This window comes from Odontesthes bonariensis, chromosome 16 (assembly GCF_027942865.1).
Source record: "Odontesthes bonariensis isolate fOdoBon6 chromosome 16, fOdoBon6.hap1, whole genome shotgun sequence".
NCBI lineage: Eukaryota > Metazoa > Chordata > Actinopteri > Atheriniformes > Atherinopsidae > Odontesthes > Odontesthes bonariensis.
In genome coordinates this window covers 10,709,524-10,736,011 of record NC_134521.1, presented here as the reverse complement: position 1 = coordinate 10,736,011, position 26,488 = coordinate 10,709,524, and the positions used below count along the sequence as shown (strand labels likewise).

At 43.9% G+C, this 26,488-nt stretch overlaps 1 protein-coding gene across 5 annotated transcripts in view; it reads right to left on the bottom strand.

Annotated features, from left to right (window-relative positions):
- Positions 1-26,488, bottom strand: part of sptbn2 (spectrin, beta, non-erythrocytic 2) — a 46,796-nt gene that overhangs the window by 5,428 nt on the left and 14,880 nt on the right. For all 5 annotated transcript variants that reach the window (XM_075487802.1, XM_075487803.1, XM_075487805.1 and 2 more), the window contains 33 exons: positions 16,599-16,750; positions 16,187-16,360; positions 15,787-15,878; positions 15,569-15,649; positions 14,588-14,703; positions 14,019-14,131; positions 13,683-13,870; positions 13,476-13,593; positions 13,152-13,310; positions 12,757-13,059; positions 11,629-11,782; positions 11,141-11,535; positions 10,793-11,056; positions 10,499-10,710; positions 10,099-10,236; positions 9,765-9,984; positions 8,522-9,058; positions 7,695-7,897; positions 7,520-7,610; positions 7,293-7,439; positions 6,678-6,941; positions 6,320-6,544; positions 5,306-5,395; positions 4,860-5,138; positions 4,630-4,760; positions 3,815-4,019; positions 3,346-3,720; positions 3,012-3,256; positions 1,920-2,058; positions 1,737-1,821; positions 1,199-1,395; positions 994-1,121; positions 823-898 (listed from right to left, as the gene is read on the bottom strand). In XM_075487802.1, coding sequence (XP_075343917.1) covers positions 823-898; positions 994-1,121; positions 1,199-1,395; positions 1,737-1,821; positions 1,920-2,058; positions 3,012-3,256; positions 3,346-3,720; positions 3,815-4,019; positions 4,630-4,760; positions 4,860-5,138; positions 5,306-5,395; positions 6,320-6,544; positions 6,678-6,941; positions 7,293-7,439; positions 7,520-7,610; positions 7,695-7,897; positions 8,522-9,058; positions 9,765-9,984; positions 10,099-10,236; positions 10,499-10,710; positions 10,793-11,056; positions 11,141-11,535; positions 11,629-11,782; positions 12,757-13,059; positions 13,152-13,310; positions 13,476-13,593; positions 13,683-13,870; positions 14,019-14,131; positions 14,588-14,703; positions 15,569-15,649; positions 15,787-15,878; positions 16,187-16,360; positions 16,599-16,750 — 6,296 coding nt within the window. The remainder of the gene's footprint in view (positions 1-822; positions 899-993; positions 1,122-1,198; positions 1,396-1,736; positions 1,822-1,919; positions 2,059-3,011; positions 3,257-3,345; positions 3,721-3,814; positions 4,020-4,629; positions 4,761-4,859; positions 5,139-5,305; positions 5,396-6,319; positions 6,545-6,677; positions 6,942-7,292; positions 7,440-7,519; positions 7,611-7,694; positions 7,898-8,521; positions 9,059-9,764; positions 9,985-10,098; positions 10,237-10,498; positions 10,711-10,792; positions 11,057-11,140; positions 11,536-11,628; positions 11,783-12,756; positions 13,060-13,151; positions 13,311-13,475; positions 13,594-13,682; positions 13,871-14,018; positions 14,132-14,587; positions 14,704-15,568; positions 15,650-15,786; positions 15,879-16,186; positions 16,361-16,598; positions 16,751-26,488) is intronic.

Sequence of the window (26,488 nt, the reverse complement as noted above, 5' to 3'; positions counted from 1 at the left end):
CATCATCTGAGATTTCTTTAAAAAAAAAAAGGAAGAAAGAAAGAAACACAGCTTGTGTTGTTTCAACGATAATATTTGTCATCATGCTCGACTGGACAGAAACACAGTATCAGAACATGTTCATTATGTACGGAAGTCCTAAATGGCCATAGGTACATACATTTTATTCCATCCGTTTTCCCGTGATAACGAGATAATTTACCAATGGTTTTCGAGGCCACTTTTTCTGCCCAGTCCACCCCTGTTTATGTGTGTTTATATGTATTTCTGGCAAAGCTGTACCCATTTTTACCCCCCTTTCATTGAAAACTGAATAAAGTAGCCTATGAATCAAACATGGAATGTGGAGCGTTTCTGTAACAATTCTGCTGTGAACATGCACAAAGTAAATCCCGCTGGTGTGACGAGCATTTCGTTTTCTCGAGATAACGAGTTATTTATCTCGTTATCTCGATAACGGCACCTCTCGTGCATCATTTTTGCCAGAAATACATCTAAACACAAATAAACAGGGGCGGACTGGGGAGATAAAGTGGCCTCGAAAACCATTGGTAAATTAACTCGTTATCTCGAGAAAACGATCAGAGTAAAGTTTATACGTACCACGTCCGTTCTGGGCTTCCGTAATTATGAAAAATGATGCGATTGTTATTAAAATAATGGATGCAGTAAAGTGTAAACATCCATTTTTAACTTTCTTCGACTTCTCAAATGAAGTTAAGAAAATAATCATTCTACAAATCCATCCATCTGATTGGAGGAACATGTTACAATAGATGAGCAATCCATGCTAAATTAACGTGGAGAAGGTCCAAAGCTCACCTGAGATGTGTCGTTATCACTGTGAACTCCGTTCACCGACACCGACTGATTCAGTGTGGTCTGGTCCAGACTGGTTCTGTGCGTGAGAGGAGGAGGCGGCGGGTTACAAAAATAGAAAAAAGGTGGTTTGGCCTACACACACAGCTCTTCCTGATCTCCGCTCTACTTTACCTGGCAGCAGAATCGTGTGCTTGACTTTCCGTCTCAAAGCGCGCCACTTCTTGTGCTGGTGGCGGCGTAGGAGGTCGCCTCGCTCGCTCTTCTTCTTCTTGCCTCCTCAGTATCTCCTGTTCCTCGAGCTGAAAGAAAGATGACGACGGATTGACGCTTGTAATCGAGCGGGTCACTCCAGAGCCAACCAAATCTTTCCACTTACTGTAGTGAGTTTCTCCAGCAGCACAAAGCGATCTTCCCAGGCTGCAGCGAGTTTCTCAAAGGCTTCGTGGCGCTTGATCAGGCTTTCCACCTCGTCTACGTTTGCGCCGAGCTCCGCGGCTCGCACCAGAGGTTCTTGCCCTGCCAGCCACGACTCTGCCACATAAGCGTCGCGTCCAAACTGCAGCACTTCAAGCACTGAGATGACGAGAAACGGGGCGAGACATTATAAGCTGCAAATAAAAACTATTAGGCTCAGGTTCACAGCCACTAACTTCCTGAGGGTACATTTATACCAGCTGCAGCATCACAGCCAACACAGCCAACACACTTCAGTAAGACCATCATGTCGGGGCAGGGAGGACTGGCAAAGCCACAAAACAAACAATCGAGGAACTGCAGACGAACCGCAGTGTTGCTCTGATTGTACTTGGGCTCATTCCACAAACCCGATCAACATTTCACAGCACACAATTTCCCACAGCCCTGTTACACTGAATGAACCTTCATAAACTGTAAAATATGTTAAGTATGCCTACCGATTTGTAAATGGTCCATCTTGTCTTGCCACTTTTTGTTAATCTTGTCTCTCTTTTCCTGGAGCTGAGTGAGTTTCTCTCGGATCTGTGAATCAAGGAGCATTCAGAAAGGAGACGATTAGAAGTTCGTAGACACTGAAAATCAGTTCTCAGGTTTATTTCAACCATTTTCAACCGAAATACCTCATCAGCAGCATAGTGGTTATTGTTGATGAGAGTATTTCCCATCTCAGTAGTAGCAGTAAAGCTGTCTACTCTGGTCTCGATCTCCGACTTGATGTCCTGATGATTGGCAATGACCAACCCTGCCGAGGAGACGTCCCTTCGAAAGAAAACAGAAAGACTTCACATAAATATACACGTCATCATAGCTCTATTCATCCTTGTAATGGCTATTCGTCCTCAGTGTCAATAATCAAAACTAAAAAATGTCAAAACCATAATAAACTAAATTAAATCAAATGGCCACTGAGAGACCTAGGGAGTGAATTTACGCAGGTAAAATGAGTCCAGGCAAAAAATTACGTTTCTTTAGGTTTATTGCTCCAAACCAGCAAACGAACAAAGAACAATGGCCTTTGCCGCCTCTCTTGCCCTGGTAAAAAACCATTAGCCCTCCCAGGTGCCTGCTCACCTGTGACTGCCTGCCCATCTGAGGCTGCGGCTACACGAAAACGTTTTTCACTGTAAACGATACTTTTTCTTATCGTTTCGCTGTCGCGGCCACACGGAGCCGGTGTTCCCACTACCCCAAAACGATAGTTTTTGAGAACGGGTTCCAGAGTGGGAAGATTTGAAAACGGCCTCGTTTCGTTTCCATTGTTACAGCGAAAACGTTTTTGCGTCAGTCAAACGTTGACGCTGTGAGACTTCTCTATTGTCTCACAGCGTGGCGTGACACAGTGGCGTGTGTACTGCATCGTTTCATCGTTTTCATCCGTTTTCGTCTGGACCTGAGTCTTTACAGCAGCTTTGCCGTGTGGTCGCAAGAATTTTCGTACCCGTTTTCAAAAAAAAAAAAACCTTGTTTCGTTTTCGTGTAGCCGTAGCCTAAGTAAACTGTCCCAGTGCGCCCCAGCTAAACCAGTGCTTTCAAAATAAAAGCATAATTAAATACCCAAATTAACTCAAACAATACTAAATATCATAAACAACCAAAAAAACTGTATTCCCCAAACTAAACCCCCAAAAGATAACTAAATAATAAGTGAGCCAAATATTACAAAATAACAAATAGCTCCTACAATCCTTGTAACTGGAACATAGAGCACCCACCTGGGGCTGTCGTGTGCATCGATCTGCAGGTTGACGCCATCCATCCACAGCATGAGGTCTCGCACCATATTGAAGAAGCGGAATTTCTCCACCGTGTCCTCCAGGAGGAGCCTGCGGGCCTGGCCCGCCTCCAGCAGGCCCTCCCAGGCAGAAGTCACAGCGTGTTCGCTCCTCTGAATGTCGTCTGCCTTCTCGCCAGCGTAGGCCTTCTGCAGCCGTGCCGCATCATCCTGCACCTGGTTCACCTGAGAGTTCAAAAAGGAAGAAGAGACTTTCTTCAGTGTTCTACTCTCAGGGGAGTTGGGCACGAGAGCTCTTTGAGGCGATGACCGACCTGTCCGCTCAGGGCCTGGATGTCATTTTCAAACGTGTTGTGCTGTCTGTGTAGATGCTGAACTGTGTTCAGGTCGCGGCCGAGGTCTGAAGCCAAAGCCTCCCTCTTCTCCTTTACACGCCCCAGCACCTCCATGGCGTCTTGATGGAAGCGGTGCAGCTCATAGGAGGCCGCTAACATTTGTGTGCGTGTGTCGATGAGCTCCAGCAGGTCGGCCCAGGCGTCGTTCAAGCCGTCCTTCCACTCGGCCACGCTGGCATTCTCAGGGTGACCCGACTCGATGAGATCATCTGCCAACGCGTTCACGCCATCCACGCGCTCTTGGCCGATGGTGCTGGTGTCACGAGCGAACTCGCGGAACTTGTCCCTCAGCATCTGCAGAAATAAAAATCAGGACAAAAAAAGGGAGCGCCGCAATTAATTCAGTTCGATTTCCCAGTTTAAGTTCAGGAATGTGAAAATAACTCACTGTGACGTGTTCGTAATCTTGTCCCAGTTCATGGGAGCCAGCGACCACTTCCCTCTCAGCGATCCACTGTTCCAGGTCGTCCACCTCCCGCTTCAGCTGGGTCAGCCGCAGTCTTTCCTGAAGCCGCCCACGCCGCTCCTCAGCAAGGTCTTTGAGGCCCGCGTACAGCTTGTCAACTTGGGCTTGTCGTAGGGTGATTCTTTCACTGTTTAAAGGACAAAAACATGTCATTGTGAGGGCCCAAGCTTGCTCATAAGAGTCCCAGTCAGTCACAGAATAGATTTTAAAAGCCTGCTGATGGTTTACAAATCCCAGAACAGTTTAGGCCCAAAATACATCTGTGATATGTTCAGAGAATATAAACCCAGCAGAGCTCTTAGATCCAAGGACTCAGGTCAGCTGGTCCAGTCCAGAGTCCAGACTAAACATGGAGAAGCAGCATTTAGCTGTTACGCTGCAAACAAGTGGAACAAACTGCCAGTGGAGATTAAACTTTCACCAAATGTAGACATTTTTAAATCCAGGTTAAAAACATTTATTTTCTCATGTGTCTATGCATGAAATCTGCACGATATCTTTTACTTTATCTGGACTGTTGCTTGTTTTTAAATTCCTTTTAATTATTTTATTTGTTTCTCTTTATATTCTTTTATGTATTTGTAATGCTTCTTCCACTCCCTGCTGCAATGCTTTTATTTTATGTAAAACACTTTGAATTGTTTTGTACATGAAATGTGCTATACAAATAAATTTGATTTGATAAGAGTTTGTGCTACACCAGACTCTTGAGGATTAAAAACAGCTGGGGCTCCGACCTCTCTGGGTGCTCACTGTTGACCATGAGGCGACTGCTGTTGGCCAGCTGGTGAATGGTCTGGGCATAGTCTTCAAGTGCCTGTTCCAGGATCTGATGCTTTTTGACCATCGTTAAGGCGCTTTGCTCATCCTGGGAAAAAAAACATGGGAAATTATAAAGTCTGCTCAAGACAAAAAGATTGTGAAAGAGCTGCACAAAGATCCGCCGTCTGCGTTCGTCTCAAGTCACCTTTGCTTTTTCTTCCGACATCATGTGCAGCTCCTGCTCTCCCATCCAGGCCTCCGCCTCAGCTCCATCAGCGTAGAACTGCTGGGCACGGTTGGCCTCTACCAAACGGGCAAGGCGCTTGTCCGTCTCTGCAATCAGTTGGTCCCAGAGGTCCTTCAGCTCAACGAGGCGCTCCTCTAACACAGACTGTCGCTCCCCATCAACCTGGCTCTGAGTCTGGCCTCGTCTGTGGATGTCATCGATGCGAGGTTGATGGCCCTGGATCTCCTTCTGCAAAGTCTGATTTACAGCCAGAGACATTCAATTCTTTACCATCTACACTAGTTTAAAGCTACTCAGATTAACAGATAAGTAAGTCACCTTTATTTGACTTCATTACAACACTTAAATATGTTCTTAATTCATAGTTATGTTCACGTAAAACATTTCTACATTCATGATTGTACCTGGTTCTTCTTGATGAGCATCTGCACGGTGGGCAGGTCTTTTCCATGGTCGATGGAAGTGGCCAGGGGCATTCTCTCCTTCACCCAAAGCTGAGAGAAAAACACCGTGAATTAAATCTAAGCATCACACAAAACAGGATGCAACAGTAACATTCAGACCAATGTTCCCTCTAATTTTTCATGTGTCTGGCCATACACACAAGCTCCCTGAGCACACTGAGGACCACTGTGAGCAACATCAGATGTGCACGCTGTGGCAACACACCAGTTTCACACCTGTTCAAAACCTTGGATCATAGCAAGTTACACGGCTTATTAAAATAATCAAATCACAGCAGCAATTTTTATTAGTTTAATTTTAATATAATTGATTTTGCCCACTTAAAATGAAAAAGACAAAAATGTTGTGGTTTATTAGATGTGTAGTATGTTATATGTGAGAGTCATGCTTGCAGCCTGCGTGTTTCGCAGATTAGACCTTTCTCACTCGAAAAAGAAAAAAAAAAAAAAATCTCACCCAGTTTCACCGCTTGTTCTTCTATTTGCACATACTCAGACAGCCATTCCATCCTAAAAGAACCGCATTTCTTTTTTACTTTGGCTTGGTGAGTGGATGTGTCGCTGGCGCTGCCCGTTCGTTTCGCCATTATAAGGGGCGTCTCTTAACTCCTAACTCCGCCGCACTGTTGTTAGCTAGCTAACCTGCACGGCGCGTATGGGCAGGGCACATATGCAAGCACTATCAATGCTCTGATTGGCTGCATAGCATAAGTAAACCGTATCCTTGGCTGAACACCCGTCACTCACTGCGTTACATTGAAAAATGGTACAGAAAAACACGTCATTGGTCTAATTATTTAGATTAGATTAGGTCTAGTATTAGATATTAATTAATACGTTTATGGTGAATTTTATTTTATGCGCTGCATAGATTTTCTTGTGCGCTGAGAATGTGCGAGCAGCTTAGAGGGAACATTGATTCAGACACTCCCATTTAGGGGCAGTCACGCTCACAATTTCATCCTCCAGGTCTCTGTTGAACTGATGCGCTTCCTTAGAGGCGAGCAGTTGCTGCCTCCTCAGTTTGAGAGGGTCCTGAAGGCCTGAGAAGCTCTCAGTGACGTGCCTCTGCTGACCGTCTATTTCAGTCAGCCCAGCGTCTTCCTGGGACAGAGCGAGAGCCTGAGACTGCAGAGACTGCACCTCCTTCTCTCTGACCTCCATCTGATGCTCCATCATCTGCACAGGGACAGTGTAGAAATTAAAAACAAGAAGGTACATCATTTTCCTCCACTAGGTCAGGAATTAAATAGCATTCTGAGCTATTATAACACTATTAAATCTGTCTTCAAGGCAGAGATTTGCAGTCCACCTGGTGCTTTTTGAGGAGGATGTTGACACTGGTCAAATCTTTTCCGTAGTCGTCACTATGCAGCTGACACTCGATGTTTTTCAACCAGACATCCAGAGCAGAGCAGCTCTGTGTGAAGAGCTCTGCCCTGTTAGCATCAAACAAGCACTGGGCCTTGGTGCGAGTGGTGCCCTCCAGCTCCTCCCACTGACGCTGCAGGTCCTCCAGAGTCTGCTGGACAACAGGTTTCAACTCGGGCTTCTCTGCCACCAGCGCTTGGCCCTCCTTTTGGAGACGAGACAGAGTGCATCAAAGTGCTGCTTTGGCAACGTAAATTAAATCAAATCTAATTTATTTGTATAGCACATTTCATGTGCGAAACAATTCAAAGTGCTTCAGATAAAATAAAAGCATTGCAGCAGGGAGTGGAAGAAGCATTTAAAAATACATAAAAGAATATAAAGAGAAACAAATAAAATAATTAAAATGAATTTAAAAACAAGCAACAGTCCAGATAAACGAAAGGATACCGTGCAGAATTCATGCATAGACACATGAGAAAATAAATGTTTTTAGCCTAGATTTAAAAATGTCTAAATGCTACATGTAAAAAGATTTTGTCTTTTATGGTCACACCTTATCAATCTTGTCCAGCCAGTCTTTGTTGGAGGCCAGCTCTGCCATGAAAGCCTGGTGTTTCTGCCACTTGCTGTGAAGATTTCTGGCTTCATCATAAGACATGTCCTGAGCTGTCAGCATCTTCTCGTTGATCCACAGCGTCAGCTACAGAACAACAGATCACGGAGCTGGTTTATATACCATTATAAAATGCTGATTATTAAAACTTCTGTCTGTATTGTTACCTCTTGCCCGTCTTGGAGGAAGTGTTGAAGTTCACGGTTATCCTTAAGTTTAGTCAGCAGCTCATTTGCAGCCTCCTTATTCTTACAATGTCTGGGGGAGATAAGCAGAATATTTAATATCTACGGAAGAAGAAAACTTTTTTTTCCTCTCTTATCTTTTTACTTCAGCTCTAACCTTTCCTGGATTGAATCGACTTTTTCCTGGATCTTATCAGAGTTTGCATTGGAGTCATTAATGAGGCGCCGTCCAGCCTCCACAACACCAGTTATCTTCTCCTCACTGGCCTCTGTGGTGGTGAGGAAATCCTCATGCTTCTTAATGGCCTCCTCGGCCGCCTGAAGACTGGTGGGCATCTCCGTGTGGGACAGCACATACTCCTACACACAGAGGCAAAGTTCAGATTATGCTGTGCATGGAGCGCTGAGCTGTAATGATGGAAATCATAGCTTCTTTTTTTTTTTAAAGCCTGTTAAAGAACATGAACATTAAGTGATGTTTAGAGATAAAGACATTTTAAACTCGTGGTTTAACAGTTTTAAACAGTTCTTACACTTCATGTTACTTTATGACATGAAAATAAACCTGATATGTTGGTTTATCTTATAATTACGGGGTCATACGGAGGCTTACGTCTCTACTTTCGAGCTGGTTTGATTTCAGAGCAAGGTGTGTGAAAATGCACAGTTAGTAACCGATGTAAACAACCCACAGACCCGTAGAGTCTGAACAGGAGTAGAAGTATCCGTCTCATTACCTTAGAAACAATTCAAGCAATAAAAGACGGTCCCCTCAGATAACACAGGGAAAAAGGTACGATGGCCCAGTAAGAAATCTGAATAATGTCCAACTTATTTACACATTCTGTAGGATTTTATTCATGTATGTATTTTTTTTTTTACTTGTTTATTTGGCACCTATTGCTGGTCTGTAAATAGAGCAAATGGGACCAAAAGACACAGCTCACTGGCACAAGCCTCATTTTGATAGTGCCGTCTGCTCACCTGGCTGTTGAGGAAAGCCTCCGCCTGCTTTGCATCTCTCAGGAAGGTCTGGAAGTCAAAGGCTTGGGCCAAAAGATTGTGACGATTCTCCCACATGCGACGCAACTCATGCCAGCCAGTGTCCAGCGCCTGAAGCCTCTGGGCCAAGAACATGTGCTGGGCATCCGTCTGGCCCTGGGTCACCTCCTCGCCGACGGCCCGCATCTTCTCATAGTCTTCCTTGTAGTTGTCAACCTCGTTCTTGATGCTCTCGTGTTGGGTGAGCAAACTCTCCGCCTCGGGCAGAGAAGTAGGAATGTCTTCCGAGGCCACGGCTGTCTGAGTGCGGGACAGCCAGGACTGGAAGTCATCCAGATCCCTGAGGAAGCCCTGGAGTTTGCTGGCCTCTCCCAGCGACTCCTCCCGTCGCCTCATGGTTTCATTCAAATCCTCCCACACTTCTTGAATCTCGGCCAAATGTCCTTGGATCTCTTCGGCCTGATCTTGATGCTCACTGGCCAGCTTTTCAGCCTCACCTCTCAGGTCATCCAATTTACCCTAAAATAGAATTTTAAAAGCAAAAATTAATCCCACAATAATTTTGCAGTGTGTCTATATCAGAGATACATAAGGTAGCTTATAACAATATGGTAACAATAACAATGCATTTTTTCAAATCATATACAGCAAATACTGCACAGTATTAAGTATTTTTATTAAGTTTAATGTTTTTGTAGTATTAAGTATTGTTTATTAAGTATTAATTAAGGCTTAATGGTGTTTCCTAAAGGGGGGCTACTGTTAAACCTGGCAACGCAGCCCCCTTAAACCACCGTCACACTTAACCGCAGAGCACGCTAGCTCCTTTAGCCGGCGCAAGATGCAGGCACAATGGATCGGTTTTTAATTTAAAAAAGGGCAAAAACCAGCACAAAAACATGCTCATCTTGAATGTCTCACTATGATTACAACAACAAACTACAAATATAACATGAAGAAAGTCAAGGACATGCATGCCAGCTTCCGCTCATCCCAGTATTAAGGTAAATGTGGTCTTAATTGAAAATGTATTGGCTGTGTTGTTTCTTTTTTTGTGGGATGTTTTATCTGTAGAAATGCATATTTGCAAAAGGGGACTCGTAAAAGTGGCTCTTCCCTTGGTTTTGCTCTGCCAATGTGGCTCTAGTGAAAAAAATAGTGAGTATCACCGATCTATATTGTTCTGTTCCCGTCTCCCACCCACAACTATCTGAGCCCTTCGTACTTGGATAGCCTCAAGGTCCCTCTCCATTCCAGTGAGCTTCCGTTGCAGAGCCATCACTCCAGCCAAGTCATTGCCCAGGCCCTGAGTAGATTCAATCACTTTGGTCTTCTCCTTCATCCAAGACTGGATCTCATTACACTCGAGGTGGTAGTTCTGGATGTCAAGAGCCGACTCGAGGGCTTGTTTCTTCTGACCAGCCAGTTGCTCGAACTCTGTCCATCTAACAATGACATCAAACACAAGGCTAAAAACACTAACCAAAGTGCAGATTAAGCACAGATACCTCAGAGTTTAAAGCAGTGAAAAGTTTTAGGTCCTCAGTGTTGGCTCTGACCTGTTGTTCAGCTGGTCTCTTGTATGGTGGATCTGGTCCTTGCTGCTGTTGTCTGAGCTCAGCAGCTGCGCGGCCACCTGGTGCACGTCAATGACACGAGTTCCTAGGTTCTTCATCTCAGGTTCCAGTGTCTCAAATCTGCATTCGGGAAATAACAGACAAGCATCATTTCACCGATTCTCAAAGGTATTCTCTCATTTATTTCCAGATATAATAAAAGCGGTAAAACTGAAAGTTGTGGCAAGCCACAGAAAGATGTACTAATTCCACTATTTTCACATTTCACCGACAGTTAACTGCCTTTTCTTTTACAACTACAACAGAAAGTGTTGTTCTTTGCAACCTGAAGAGGTTTGGAAGGACAATAATTCAGCTTCCCCTCCCTCACCAACACACTGACCTCTGCTGTACCACCTCCAAGTCCTCCAGTTTGGTAGGGATCTCCATGCCGTGTAACCACTGTTCCTTTTCCTCCACCCACAGCTGGCAGGCGTCAGCCTCGCTGAACATGCGATAGAGGGCCAGGGCACCTTCCAGAGCCTGGCGCCGGGCTGCTGACAGAGACTCCAGCTCCTCGTAGCGTTGCTCAATACCAGGCAGACGACCATCCACCTGCAGTCAACGATAACCAATCATTTACCACTACAAAGAGCGTGTCGTCATGGAGGAACGATGAAAAACAAAGCGCACGTACTTGTGGAGAAGACATGTAGGCCTGTGGAAGTTGTTCGGCCTGCTCATGCAGGGACTCTATAAGGGGGCGGTGGCTTTGGATCTCCTCATCTATTTCCCTCTGCTTGCGAGCCAGAGTTTGGGTGGAAAACTCATCGTGGCCAACCTCTTGACTGGATACTTGTCTGAATGTCTCCATAATCCACGCATCCATGTCGTTGGCATCCGTTTGAAACTGATGCAGCGCCACTGCTTCCTTGAGGCTCTGCTCTCTGAACCTAGTTGTCTGAAGAGAGAAGAAACAAAGAAAATTATCAGCATGAACGCAATATTTAGAGTAACTTTAAAATCATGCAAAAAGAACGCTCACCTCCTCCAGATGAGTCCACTGTGCACGGATGTCGTGAATCCTCTCGGTGACCTCTGAAGCTCCGTAGTGTCCCTCATCTACCAAAGTTTCTCCAGCAGCGATGCTGTTACACAGGGGGCCGTAGCGGGCTGCCATCTCATCCCTGAAAGCCTCGTGTTTACTGAGTAGATGAAGGGCCGAGGTGAGGTCACGGCCACAGTCTCCACTCGCCAAGATCTGCTCCTGCTCTCTGATCCAGGCTCCTTCCTCTCCGAGATCCCACAGGAACTGCCACAGACGACGCGAGTCCGCGAGGCGCTCTCTGCGCGTCGCAGCAAGCTGACCAAGTTCCTCATAGGCCTGACCCAGCTGGTCGACCTTTTCACTAACTAGTCCAGGTTCGCAAGGCTTGTAAGCTGAAAAAAAAAAAAAAAAACAGGAGGAAATGCATTTATATATCGCCCACAAAAAGGACAGGACAATGTTTGAAACCGAGTTGCAGGACTTACTCTGTTCATAGGAGGTGAAGCGCTTGGCGGCTCCCTGCACTGCCTTGATTCTTTCTGCCTGTGCTGAAATGTCAGCCTCCACCAGATTGTGTTTCTGTAGTAGGTCTAACACGTCGTGCAAATGTTTACCACTGTCCTGAGACTGCAGGCGACCCTTAAAGAGAGGAAGCACAGTTCAGTAGGACATCTGTCCATCTTTTAATCAAAGCATACAAACTCTGCAACAGCACCAATAAGGGTGGAAAAAGGGGCTTGGTACATATTCCTCAATAGATTATTCTACATATTACACATATCTATACTCTATGAGTAGATTTTAAGTGGTGGTGCTTTAAATTATCAAAATACAACATCAGTAGATTAAAAACATAATTTCACTAAGATCAGCTTCAACCAAAGGGCAGCATCTGGCAGAAAAGGGCCTTTAAAGAACTGACAACTGCTAAAATTATACATTAATGGGTGATATACCATCGAGACATCAATCATATGGTTCCAGCTACCACTGAAAAGTAGACAAGTAAATGATGAAACTCTAACCCAAATGAAAGAAAGAGAGATGAATGTAAAGAAAACACAGAGCGCTAACTTTAGCACGAGTCAAAGCTCAAAGGCAGAAAATGATGCAATATTTATTCAATGGTTGGGAGAGGCTGACGAGGAGGAGGTATGAGAAGGAGAGACCGAACTGAGTTGATTATTAGTCAGATGTGTCTATGACAGACACTCACAGGTTTAAAGTAAAAGAAACTACAAGCTTAACAGTTTGGAGAACCTAAACAGAGCCACAGCGCACCATCAAACTTGATCAGGATCACAGCATAAAGAAAAGGAATAACCAGACCTAAGTCTACCTCGGTCAACCTCAGTGAAGCCAACAGTGACAGGCATCACCAATCAGGCTAGTCCTGAAAAAGGCTAATTACTGCAGTTGAGTGCCAACACTAAAGCCGCCAGGGATACGCCTGAACAGCATCCATCTTTAATGAGTGGATTAGGAAACGTCCTTCAGGTAATTAGAAACTATAGTCACTGAAATTAGGAATAAAAGCAAACATTTATTGCATGTTGAGATGGTGTCAGCGCCGTTAAAGTTGTTTAAACATGTGTCCTTGTGTCCGTTTCTACCTTCTCTTCTGCCATCCAGTCCATGATGTAGCGCATTTCTTGAAATAGTCTCTGAAGGTCCCGATGAGAATTCAGACGTTCTCTGCGAGCAGCTAGGAGCTCTTTAAGATATTCCCAGAGTCGGAGCACGTTATCCCTTCGTGCGAGCACACGCCGCACATCGTGATAGCCCTCTGCTTCCAGCTCTTTGGCGACCGACTCCACAGCAGCCACACGTTCCCAATATGCCCCAATGTCTGTCTCAATGGCTTCATGTTTACGGGTGGCGGCTTCCACTGCTCCCAAGTCCGTTCCAAAGTTATCCTGAGAACAGAGCAAAAGTTTTAAGCGTTCAAATGCAACTAAAGCCACACGACTTTATTATCAGCTCCTAATATCGAAGTGATATTTTCTACCTGAGACACCAGCCTCTGGTTTTCACTCAGCCATGTCTCCCGCATAGCAGCTTTCCGGTCAAAGCGAGCAGCGAGCATCTCCAGCTTCTCTTGGCGAATCAACTCATTTCTCAGAGCCAGCTCCCGTTCATGTTCTGCCTTCTCCAGTCGTTCCCAAGCCTGCAAATTTAAAGGAAAACACAGCAGACCTGTATCAATCAGCAGATGGGATACTAACACTTCATACGTGATGTTGTCAATCTTATTCATCTATATTTAAATAGTCATATGTGCCTTTTTTATACATTTCCAAATAAAGAGTTGTTTTTTTTTGGAAGAACTGACCTTATTGATGTCAGAGATGAGTTTCCCCTCTCTTGGCATGTACACTTTCTGATTGTTTGCCCTCATCTTGCTTTGGATTGTGAAGAGGAGAACCTCCAAGTTCCCTTTCTCCGTAAATCTGTGGAGAAGAGGCACCATTTCTGTTTAGCTAGCTCAAATTTCTGATCAACTCTTTCACTGGGTTCAGTTAAGCCAGCCGGTACTCACTTCGGGGGCTTCTCCACAGTCCTGTAGGAGTTGAACGCCTGAAGCTGGTTCTGCACAGCATTTAGCGAGTTAGCTAGCTGCCGATCATTGAGCGTGCCTATGGTCTGCTCGATCCACTGCAGAAGCTCTGATGCCAGGGTCTCGTATTTCTCTATCAGCTGGTCAGCTTCAATAGCATAGTCAAGTACCTGCAGTCAGAGAAATGTTTAATTAAGCCAACTGGGGGGCAAATAAGTTTGAAATTCCCCATAACACAAATAGTTTATGTTATTTTGCTCACAGGTGAATGTACTGTACACTTAGACACTGGTAAAGCCAGACAAACACAAAGCTAACCTTGCCAATTCGTTTGCCCTCCACTGCCAGTGCTTTCATCTTGGAGAAGTAATGGTAGTAGGTTGCCACGTAGGTAATGATGGACTTTTCATCAGGCTGGTCAACATTAACATCTAGAAAAAAGAAGAAAGCAAATTCCACATGTATCTTAATTACAATTTCCCAGCTATATAAACTTACTCATACAGGCTTATACTCCTTATTTCTCTCAGGAACCCCACCTGTACTACCATCCTTTGCATAAGAGTCTGAATCCAGATGTTCTGATGTTTTAATCATCTCTTAAAGACTTATCTCCTCCTTCCTAACAACTTAACCTGGACTCACTTGCACTGCTGTTTCTCTTCTACTTGCACTCTGTAATTTGACTCAAATTGATTTAGTGCCGAGCTGCTTCCATCTTTCAACGTGCTTTTTATGTCCCTGTAGCTGAAATGTGATGTCATGCTGCGTCAGCTACAGTAACCTGCAGGACTCCTCCACAGCCAAACGCGTCACCCTGTTTTAGGGAAAAGCCTCACGGCTTATTGGACAGCATCGGGTTATCAATGCGAGGCTCAACCACTCACCCTCTGGGTCCAGCAGCTTGGTAAGTCCCAGTTCCTTCTCAGCCACATTGAAAGCATTCTGGAGATTGTAGTGAGCGTTGGACCTCTTCAGGTTGTCAAACTCAATCACGTCGGGTCTGCAGAAGATGGGTAACAATTGTAGCTTCGTTAAGGGCAGATTGTGGACCATGGTGCAAAACATTGAGGCTACCAGACAGCATCTCCTCAGCAGCTGTGTAAATTCCACTGGAATTAGTCGTCTGCATGCAAACAGGTTTTTAATTTGTGGATTAAGCGAGCCGCCCCAGTGAATAACTGCTGGGTGACCTATGTTCTCATTTAGAGTTCACTTGGCTCTCAGAGGGGTGTGAATACAACTATTAATAAAAACTTATTCTCAAACTAATGAAATGGGGACATTTAAAATCACACAATGGTGGTGAAACCTGATTAATCACAAGCAGACACAATAAAAAGAAAGATTAACTACATTCAGCATATCATCACTGCTTGACTGATAGCATGAATGGCAGCGTTTATGGTTTAGATAATCAGCCAGAGGCTAAAAGAATGTTTTATTTTTCCCCTTCCTCTTACGTGTTCACTGTAATTAATTATTAACCAATTCATCAATAGTCTCTGTTTAGGCCACACCTCTGGCTTTCAGTTGACTTCTTCAATTAAACTCGCAGTATTAGTGGCTCCGTTAACAGCAGAGCGTCCAACTGAGGTGCCAAGCACTAAGACAACTAGGGTATTATTTCTGCGATCTAGGTCATCTCACTCTTTATTTTATTTCCACCCTTTTAGCCGTATTGCAGACTGAAGAATGGAAGGAGACCCAAATAGAAAATGGGATGAGGACGCCCTAAAGAAAGGCAACTAAAGTGCTAAACTCGTGGTCCTTAGAGGGCACAGAACAATCTATAATCACCTAAAAGAAAACAATACATGTACAATAAATGAAGAGGGTTGTAACAGGTACAGGGAGAAGTCATTGACCTGTGTTTGTGCACAATGGCATTGAACGCCAGTCCATCCCTCCAGCTGGTTGTGAAGTTGTGGATGTTGACATTGGGATAACTGCAGAGGCGAGATTAGAAGTCATTAATCATTAGCCCCATGAAATTCATCTATAACCCCTCCAGTAACAGGGCTAGCATAATTGTTCAAATATACAGTGGACATATGAGTAGAGTCTTATACTGTTACTTTCTCACCCAGCAGTTTTCATTTGGCACCAAAGTAGCAGGGCATCTTTGGCCGATTTCTTCTCCTTGTTGTCTTCCGTCTCCACACTGATGTCCTGGATCTGTTTTTTTTTTTTAAGTGTTCATTTAGTTTAGACTGTACCAACGTAATTTCACACAATTCCTACACCATTAGACATCCTGTTATTATAAATGACAACAATTAACTGGTTGCATACCATAAAAGAGTTCAAAACAAACACTGACGGCATGTGTGAAACCACAACCAGCAGCGTGTAAAAGCATTTTTATGAGTTTGAGGAAGTACGAGATCACATGAAGACACCCGATGACCCAAAGCGGAGTTTTCCCTTTGAAAGAAGTAAAGCAGAGAGTAACAGAGTGTAAACCGGGAAACTTTATGCGTTACCTGGAAACGAAGGATGATAGTCCAGATGAGGCCCAGAGTGAGACGGTGATTCCCATCCACGATGTCATGTGAGCCCATGTTTTCCAGATGGACCTTTTGCTCTTTTAGAAACTGCAGCGCTTTGTCGACATTCTCAAGGCAGTGGATACGCATGCGACCCTTGGTGGGCTTTGGCTACGGGGAGCAGAGGAAAAACAAGGAAGTCTTAGGTTGACATCTTTAAAACACAGCAATCCTAAAAATGCACCAAGGGGAAAGGGCTGGAAGGAAAAAACAAGTAAAAGAAGGAGAAGTAAGTCATTCTAAAAGAAGCACACGGGATTTCTTCACCCTGACTTGAGGTGCATGTTCAGGGTCACGCTGAGGGGCTCAGAGTTAGAATAGAGAAGAGTAGTTTCTCAACAGTACTGACCAGCTGCTCTCCCGAGAGCACTTCCAGAAGGCGAATTAACATACGGCCATCCCGCAGGTCTGTGTACAAGTCACCAATGCGACAGGTTACTCGGCCTAAATGAGAGTTTACCCATTTGGTGAAGGTCTTCTTCTGTACTGCTTCACGCTCATCTGCAAATGTGGGAAAAGAGAAGGGGGGTGAGCTCACATTACACCAACTTAATGAACAGGGTCAGCTCTCTGAGACACCACGGAGCTAGTCTGGCATCAGGGACCCAAACGCATCTCAATGCAACTAATCAGAGCGACGGAACATGTGACATCTGCTCAGTTTTATCATATCTGACGCGCCCCACATTAGATAATTGTGATGACTGGCCAAGCCCGAGCGAGGCCAAGTGGAAGGTAGTTTGAAGGGAGGGAAGCCAGAGACGTTTATTCAGAGCTCTGAGAATAATCTGCTCCCAGGCTACCTGGGATGTGGCCTCGACTGCATTAGTCTGTGGGAAATAAACACATGCAGGGAATCAGTTTAGTTGGTAATGAGCACCAATGAGGTTCAGAGCTCTGATTATTTCTGCGTGCAGACAGCTAACCGTTGGCCATCAGGACTTAAACCCCAGTCTTATAGCAGTTCATTTCATAGGTAAGCTATGCTATTAAGTCTCAGATCTCTACACTGACGGCTTAGTGAGAGCTTCTGCCTCTTTAGACCAACATTGACTGATGACTCGTCGGTGTATTTAATTAATTCAATTAAGTTTAAAGAGAGAAAAAAAAAGCGACTAAATAAAATTTCCTTAAAATTCCAACAACATTGCATAACATTGCTTTTTTTCCTTCCAACTTTGAAAACAGGGCTGAAAAAAGAATGACAATCAAAGTAAGCTGTGACAGCAGCTCAGACATATGGACCGCAGGAGTAAGAGGCTAATCCTGCTCCGCCACCTAACAAGGTGACCTAATTTCTGGGACATAAGGTCTCCCTGCTTTTTGAAAACACTGCACCCAGCACATACCCACGCAGAGCAACCCTGAAGCTAATCTGATCTGAGGAGAAGTTCAACTGAACTTAAAGAGACTCGCAACAGCCACTGTGAAACAGCATTAAATCTAACCCTTACCACAATGAACCACATAAATAAGGCTGCATTTTAAGGGTTTAACAGACTTAATGTAGTTTATGTAGTTAGTGCGTACCCTCTTTGTGAAATACAACTCCAAATGTACCTCCGATGTTGCCAAAAAATCTAAAGCAAACATCGAAATGCAACTCAGCAATAATCTGTCTTCACGTTTCCAACAACCTACACCAGACTGAGAACAATTCTGTTCCATCTTTGGTCCCTTTCACTGCATCCTAACAGAGAGGCCTGTGTGCTGTAGAAGTCCACAAACTTGAAATAAACTCTTGAAATAAGCCCGTACATGTGTTGATCTGTCAAACATGCTAACGCACAAAGAAAGCTAATTGTTGTATGCCGTGTCAGGTCTTCTCATCCAACCAGATCGTGTTCCAGGATGAAATGACTAAGGCCCAGAGAGCCTCTTTGCCAACAGTCGACTATAAAAAGAAAGCGGAAAGAACATATTTTGTAATCTCACACATGCCTTCAAGGGTGGAGTAAATGCCTTGGTTCATAACGTTTAGCCGCAGGCTAAAAAGAGGCTTCCTCTCCATCTATATCACAGAAACGTCTTTACTCGTGTTCTAGTGAGGTTGGGCTTAAAGTCAACAACTCTAAAATAAATGTTAATACGATCTTATTTAAAGTATCCCGTAGAGTGGCTGCTCCATTTAAATGCCGGTGCCGTGATTTCTCCAAACACTTTCGGGTTCATTCACATTTGTGGGTAAAAAAAAATTAAACTTTTCTAACAACATCTGCCTTTTAGCTAAAGTAACGTGACTTTGTGATCAACAGGTCATTGTTATCCCCATAGTGGTAGGTGCTGCTGTGTGAGAGCTTATCAGTGAGTCAGGAAGACTCAGAAGAATTCAAGGCCGAATGATTTCAGCCTGATAAAGAGGAAACATGAAGAAAACCTCCTCAAGGGAGCATGTGACAAGAGGCTGGGGCAATAGTTCACCTGCCAGAAAAGCAGTGAATCACAGCATCCAGCCAAGACAAGTACTTTAAAAGGCAAGCGTCTGTCCAAGCCTCGATTTAAACTCAATATGAAATCTATAATGCAACCTTTAGACAGCAGCACACCAGCACTCCCCATTCAATCTGACAAAGCTGGACAAGATCTGCCGGGAAGAATGGGATAAAGTGCCCAAATCCAGGTCTGCAAAGCCTTCAGTGACCCTCCAAAGAAGATAGGACCTTTGCTGCCAACGGGCCTTCGACTAAACACTGAAATTAAAGAGATTTTAGCTCTTGATTTTTAACAAATACAAATATAAAACTTTTTAAGACAAGTACAGAGAGAAAATTAACTCAAAGCAGGTGACCAGGCTGCCTACAGACACGGCCGACAGATACCTCACCCCTGTTGTTCTAAGCATTTCTAAATATCTAAAATAATATGGTATCATCAGAATCAAACAGCCACTCAGTCAGAAGGGACTGCTTTAGCTTTAGCTTATTACCAGGCTTGTTTGCTTCCTACTATGATGGGATGCACTGGTTGGTTTAGGGACGTCGTTTTAAACATGGTTACACGGTCCAACGTGTAAGCCCGAGGTAAACCTGCCTTGTTTGCCTTCCTTAAATACCACACAAACAGATTGCTTAATTACTGAAGGGCCATTAACATTAAATGAACCAGCACGGGGGAAATGCACCGACAGGTGAAATACTGCGGAGCAGTCCACATTCCTCCCGTGGCTCAGTCATGTTGTGACAGCACCCGGCATCGAGGCGGGCATAGGGTAAATTTAGGGGCCATCTCCCTAGTCCTGCACTCCTAAATAACACATAAACAGGCTCTGATGCTCCTTTTTGTGATCGCTTACAGGTGTCCTTAACGTATTTTAGCTTCCTTCAGCGTTGGCCGGGGCTTCTTGCTTTGAAAAACCTGTACTTGCTCTAAAAAAGGCTAAATCTATCAAAGGTAAACTACAGAGTTTGTACAATATTCACATGATCTGACCAAACTAGTCTTTTGTCACAGTCACTGTTGCAACAATAGCCAATAACCCCGATGAAGCTCCGGTTTGGTAAGTGCATGCTGGCACCTACATGGTGACCTTTCCTCTACGAGCCGGTATGAATGCTCAGACTCAATAACAGCTGTTCGTTTTAAACACTGTTGGATGGAGGTGACGGAAGACAAAAACTATGCTTTCTCTTGAGATGCCAGACGTCTCACCTCATGTGAAACACCTGCAGAGCCTGCCAAACAAATTACAATTAGACGATTACAAAAGACGATGAGTGAGAGTGACGGGAAACAAAATACCACAAATTACTGGAATATCTTCCTGCCCAACCGCCCGTAACTTTGAGATGTTCTGCACAAAAAAGAAAGAAAGCTTTTGAACTAACAGATGTTTCACAGTACAGATGTGATAATTCTGCTCATTTTAATCTCGGTTTCGTTGCCCGAACAGTAACGCCCAAAATAAATACCAGCTGATCTGTTATTTTTTTTAACGCGCCAATATGTGTGTAGTTAATTAATCGAAATTAACGCGCTAAAGTCCCAGCCCTTATATATATATATATATATAAATAAATAAAAGGTGGCTCAGGCATCTGGTGAGAATGCCTCCTGGACGCCTCCTTGGTGAGGTGTTCCGGGCCCGTCCCACTGGGAAGAGGCCCCGGGGAAGACCCAGGACACGTTGGAGATATTATGTTTCTCGGCTGGCCAGGGAACGCCTCGGGGTCCCCCCAGAAGAGCTGGAGGAAGTTGCCGGGGACAGGGACGTCTGGGTTTCTCTGCTTAAGCTGCTGCCCCCGCGACCCGATCCCCGGAGCAGCGGAAGATAATGGATGGATATATATGAATATATTTACGGGAATACTTTTCCAATATACAATCACACAGAAATGGGAATATTTGGGCCAATTTTTGATTCACCCGGTGACCCTAAATTGGATTCAGCAGGTATAGAAAATGGACAGATACATTTTTGGGGGTATTTTACGTATCGGAGCTGAGGATCAAACCAGCAACCTTCCAGTTTGAGGACCAAACAACTGAAACATGTGTGTATAAACCATTTTAAAACACTTCTGGCTATCGTGGAGCTCGACCTCTGAGTGTAAGCTAGCAAAAAACAAGTCATTCAGATTTTCAGTGGCATTGTTTACTAATAACAGATTAAAACCGGTGGTTAGAGGCAGAGTGGTGTAAAAAGAGAGTGGCGACACTCCCATAGACTTCTAAAGAAAGAAAGGAATGCGGAAGTCACGTGGGTCACGGAGACGCCAGAGTTCCAAACAAGGGGCGCAGCTCCGTTAACCTCAATTACTCGTCAAGAACAATTACTGGTAAGTTAATAAAATAACAGCATTTTAAACGTTTTTTTACATTTTTAAGCATTATCTATCAGAAGTATACTCTTAGATATAGTTATTTTTACATTTGGTTAGCATGAAACGTCGATGTTGATGTTAAAAATGTAATGATGTAATGATGATTTATGGACCTATAGCTTGGTAAAGGAGGCTAACGTGAGGTAATTAACGTGATCATTTCACTAAAGTCCATTAACTTTTTATTGTCAGGTTACATTATGTAAAGTTGTTTTGATTGTTAGGTTTTAAAACATTACCAAAATACTATGCCTATAGTAATAATACATTTAATAAATTTTTGGTATTTCTGCCGTATTTTCTCCGGTAAATTGATTAAAGCAATACCATGTAACATTTCTACCTTAAAATAATAGTTTGAAAAAAATTGTGCGGCTAGAATGAGTTTTGATATTACGATTGGCCTGTCTCCTATGCCCTTCGGGGTCTGAGTTGGAATAACTGCGCTATGTAACTTTGCTGGACCGGCCCGGGAGCTGAGCGGAAGCACAGCCCTTTTACAGACAGCCGTTCCACTTCCTATTCGCCCCATTATAAAAAATTTGGCTGCAGTTCAGTTGATTTTCTCTGGGGGCGCTGGCGAGCGAGTGCAGAATGACCATTTTCCATAGGGCTGGCGCTAATAACTCAAAAAATGTCCCCGCTAGCGACTGAAACCTGAAAATATTACTGTGATTTCTGACAGAGGGATGTGGATTTATATCGAAAGTACAATAACCTGGGAGTTATAGCTTTCTGTTTTCTTACAGGTCTGGCATTTGCGAGTCAGTATCCGCTAGCATCTAGCTAATGGAATCTGAAGAACGCACGGCTGATTACGACCGGCTGCTTTACGGCACTCGTCCACTGTGCCAGAGTGCTAACCTGGTGCCGCTAACAACAACCAAAGCTAAACCAGAGGCTAGTCAGAGAGTATGTAAAAGAGCTGTGCTGAAATCTGTAACTATTTGAGCTAACCCCTCTCTACCAGCTCAGCGCTAGGACTGACCATGCCGTAAAGTGATGCCACATGCGTGACGTCACTCGGGATGCAATACTGACAATAAATGTGTATTTTAAACAAATCTAGTGAGTCTAAAAAAATCAAACCAAGTGCCGTTTGAAAGGATAATTTATCCTGCCTTTAGGAAAATTAAAATGAAAAAATATAAAAAATTCTATCAAAAGCAATGGCTGCATCTAAGGTGGATTTCATAGTACCACCATAGAGTTCGGCGTGCTCTGCACTGCTTCGTTGGCGCCCCTAGAGTGCAGTACCACCCGGAAATAGCCGCCAGTTTTCCCTCTCCTCATAATAGAGACTCTCTGGCGGAAGTACTTCGACTTGCTTTCTGGCACACCTAACGCAAAAACAAATAGACCCCTCTCACGCTCCCAGGTATAAGGCTAAGCTAGCGCAACATTGTCAGTACGATCATCATGGCAGAAGAAACAGAAGAAGACGTTGACTGATGAAGCAAGGAGAGAGGCCGACAAAGCAAGAGACCGGACTAGAGTTGCTCTCGGAACAGCCTGTAGGGGGAGCTCCATAATGGGCTTTTTGAGAAGTTACATTGTATTGCTTTAAATTACTAGCCTGATAAACCAGCCTAAATGGATTGGATGTCTAATTTAGTCTGGCTCCGATGAATGGATACAACGGAACATTGTTGATGAGCACAACCCGTTGTCTTTCAAACCGTGTCTGTGCCTATAGGCCAACGCTCTGACCAATCAGCGCAACTGACTGTGATGTACGTAGTAAGCGCGACAGAAAGCTTTGGTGGGAGGGGACTGTATGTAAACAAGTGAAGCAACTTCCGCAAGGCTGAATCAAACGAGCGCTGTTCCATTGCCGCCGCCATCTTTCTTGTTGTGCTTTCGCTTCCACTGCCCAACGTCGCACTGCTCTGTCGTCACTCCCTCAAAACCCCGCCCCAGAACCCTCTGCCCCGCCCGCGTTGATTCAAAACACATCTCTGCGTTGTGATTGGTTTAGTTGCCATCTGCCAGATTCAGGGCAGTATTTTCAAAATGAAAAGTGGTTCGAAGCCAGACCCAACCGCAGGCAAAACATTTTGCCGTCCAGCAGTTGGCGCTGGTTTTCCAGGCTATTAAATTACAACATTTTTGGCATAGTGAGGCATTAGCTGACTGGTCTTTAATTAAGTAAGTTTTAATCAGCATGACTTTGCAGCTGTGATAATGAATTTATTAATTTCTCTATTGTTGTTGTCAGGGTGGTCAGCAGATGTGGTGCTCGCTGCTGTCATGCTGCCATTGATCAACCCTTATTAGGGCTTCAGCCGATTTCTACAATGTCCAAACCCTTGAATTTGATCAAATACAGTTCATTGTTGCAGATTAATCTACAGTATAAATAGCAGTAAATTAACTTCTTTATTAAGGCTTGTTTTACATTTTCCATGATGACATTTTATAATAAAATGTTTGGTTTAAATCTGTTTTGTTTATTTTTTTTTCACAACTGACACATTTATTTTGTCATTAATATGGTTTTAACCAGAAAAAAGTTAAATTCATATTTTAATCCATCCATTATACCCGCTGAATCCGTCGATCGGGTCGCGAGGGGGTTCATTGTCCATCTGACACCAGAGAGAACAGACAGACCGAATGACATACAGATGGAGTGTTTGGGACAACAGGAGTAAGTCCTGGAAACAGACAGTAACATCAGGCTCTGTTGAAGGATGTAGATCTGAAGGTAAGCTGGACCACTGGCATGATTCAGTATAAAGGAGGACAAGGTAGGCCTATAGCTGCCTCCTGCTAGCATGCAGGGGTACCCTCTACGATTTAAAACAGTGATAAATGTGTCTCTGCCGCTCCAAAAAAGAAAAACGTTGATAAAATGCATCGTCGGTGAAGTGATCAATGCACATTATGGGTCAATATTTACCGAAAATTGCGTCGTAAACGTTAAAGTTATCGTTTTTGTGCTCCGTCCCGCTAAGACCCGTTCAAACTGACTGACAGCGCTGTGAAGTTTGAAACTCCGTAGGCTCACATCAACCACGTGACAGCCCTAGCGGCGACTTCAAAGCGTGTCGCAACTCTGTATTACTCTATGGCTCTAGTTAGAGGCATTTCTAAATGTTTCAAAGCATTTTTGGGCACGTCCAGGCACTTTGAACATGCTGCATCTGGTAATAACCTTTAAGTATATGTCGGAGCAGGACTAGAATCAGGGCCTGTCTCAGCCAGCGTCCTCTTTACAAAAATTTAACCTCAAACAAACTCGGAGGCCGGTTGATAATGATGATTATCTGCAGGTAATCTGAGCAAACATGCCGCCAGACTTAATCCCATCTGTGTGACTCATGGTTCCTGCGATCATGTTTAGTGATAACATGTAGACAGAAGCAACTCGCAGAATGTTGTGTGGTTGAATCACGTCTCAATGCTTCACAGTGATCTCTAGGATGTTCAGGACAAAGATTAAGCCTTCATCAACCATTGCTTTGTGCTGAGGTAATTTAATGATAAGATGATCATCTGTGGGTACCTGGACAATGACCAGAGCCCTTAATGATTGGTTCCCATCAATAACCTGCGACCTCTGTCGATGTCTCAGCTTTTTAAAAATGACACACACTCAAAAATAAAATAAAAAAAGGCCATAAACAGTCAATTTAGATAAAAAGAAAGTCGTGAAAATGTTTTAGTCAGAGTCAAGATTGTCTGGAACTTGGCTAATAAGATGCCAGAACCCATTTGTCCTAATTTGGTCACTAGTTTCCAGCAAGCAAAGCAAAGCACAAGACAAACAAATCATCTTGGACAGTCACTAACCCTCCTGTCACAGCACAAACACGGTGGCTCGCCACTTATATCGTTGATCAGGCCTGAACAGCTCTAACGATTACTGATTACTAACTGATTAAGACTTTCAATCTTTACAAATAAAGCCTTGTTTAATGTGAGCTGCTGTATCCATAACAGACAATGGGACAGTACGAGGTGCCGCCACCACTGACCGTGGCCCGTGACTGATTAAATCCTGTTTGTACATCACAGAGATAAAGACTCTTTTCATGTACAGGTTACACTAGAACATCACAAGTTTTGTTGCTCATTCATACTGACCAAACTGGTTTTGTACATCACACAAGGACAGACACACTGTAGCATCATGTCTTCCCCAGGTTTCTTTTGCTAAACTTTTCACAGTCGAACGCACATGATTATCTCCTCAATATATAAAAAGCTCTCATAGGAAAATAGCAGCGGCCTTAAGCAAAGTTCTGGCCTCAGCACAGGCTGGTATTCATTACGCGCTGAACAATTTCCCCTCGTTTTATGCGCTGCCTCGGTCATATCTCCCTGGTTTCCTTTCTCGGTCACTTTAAATGACTTTGACTCTGTAAACCCTTAATATCCTGTCTGTTAGCCAGCCCTCACTCGCATTATGAATGCCTCAGACCCACAAAAGAGAATCTTAATGGGTCGCAGAACAGATCATTTGGAAGTCCCCCAAGGCTCCAGAAACAAGTCATTGGCCTTGAACTGTTTTGCTGTAATAGACCAGATAAGATATTTTAATAAATAAACACCATAAACTCATGTCACATACTGCTGTGATAACCGTTCTTTAGTGACACCAGTGGGTGGTGGAAGCAGAGTCAAATAAAACTATGGTTCAGGGAGCCATAACCAATGCAGCCAACAGGGACAAACTATCCAAGAAAAGGTTTCTAAACAAGATGGCAGCAGCTGAAATGAAGGCGTTACACGATACTTGTGGTACTCAAAGCAACTATTAGCTTCTAAAATAGGAATTAAATCCCTACAAAGGATGGACAGACTCCAAATCTCGGCCCTGACCCCGACACAGAGGACAGCGTCACTTTCAAACTCAAACCGTCTCGACACAAGTTATCTTTAAATAGCATTCCTAACTTTCAGAGTTTGTCAAACCTTTAAGGAATGTTGGAATATCTACAACAAGTTCAAGGTGAAGTTGAGTCTCCTCATTTAATTTACAAAAATAAATCAGCAGCTGCCCAACAGCCACAGGCGGTTGAGTTGTGTACGGATCTGCCACCGTTTGTCCAAACTGGGCCATTTTTCACCCTAAATTGACACATTTCTGGAGGGGAACTGTGGGGAAATGTGTGAGCAAAACAAGCAGATGCGCATGTTTTCACCCCTCCTGCAAAAGCAGAACTGCCCTTCCTCTGTTTATGACTTTGAAAGTAGGACTGTGGTCAAACCGCAGCCTTGCCACATGTGGGATTAACTATTTTCACACTTTAACAGTTTAATGTCGCAAGTGCTTAATTTACCTAACAGTTACACGTTTGCTACTACAATAAGAAGAACAGATGATGCAAGTAAGATGGAGACTTCTTTGACAGCGCGGTGTATTTTTTTCTTTTCAGATGGCAGCGAACATGCCTTTCAAACTCTGTGCAAA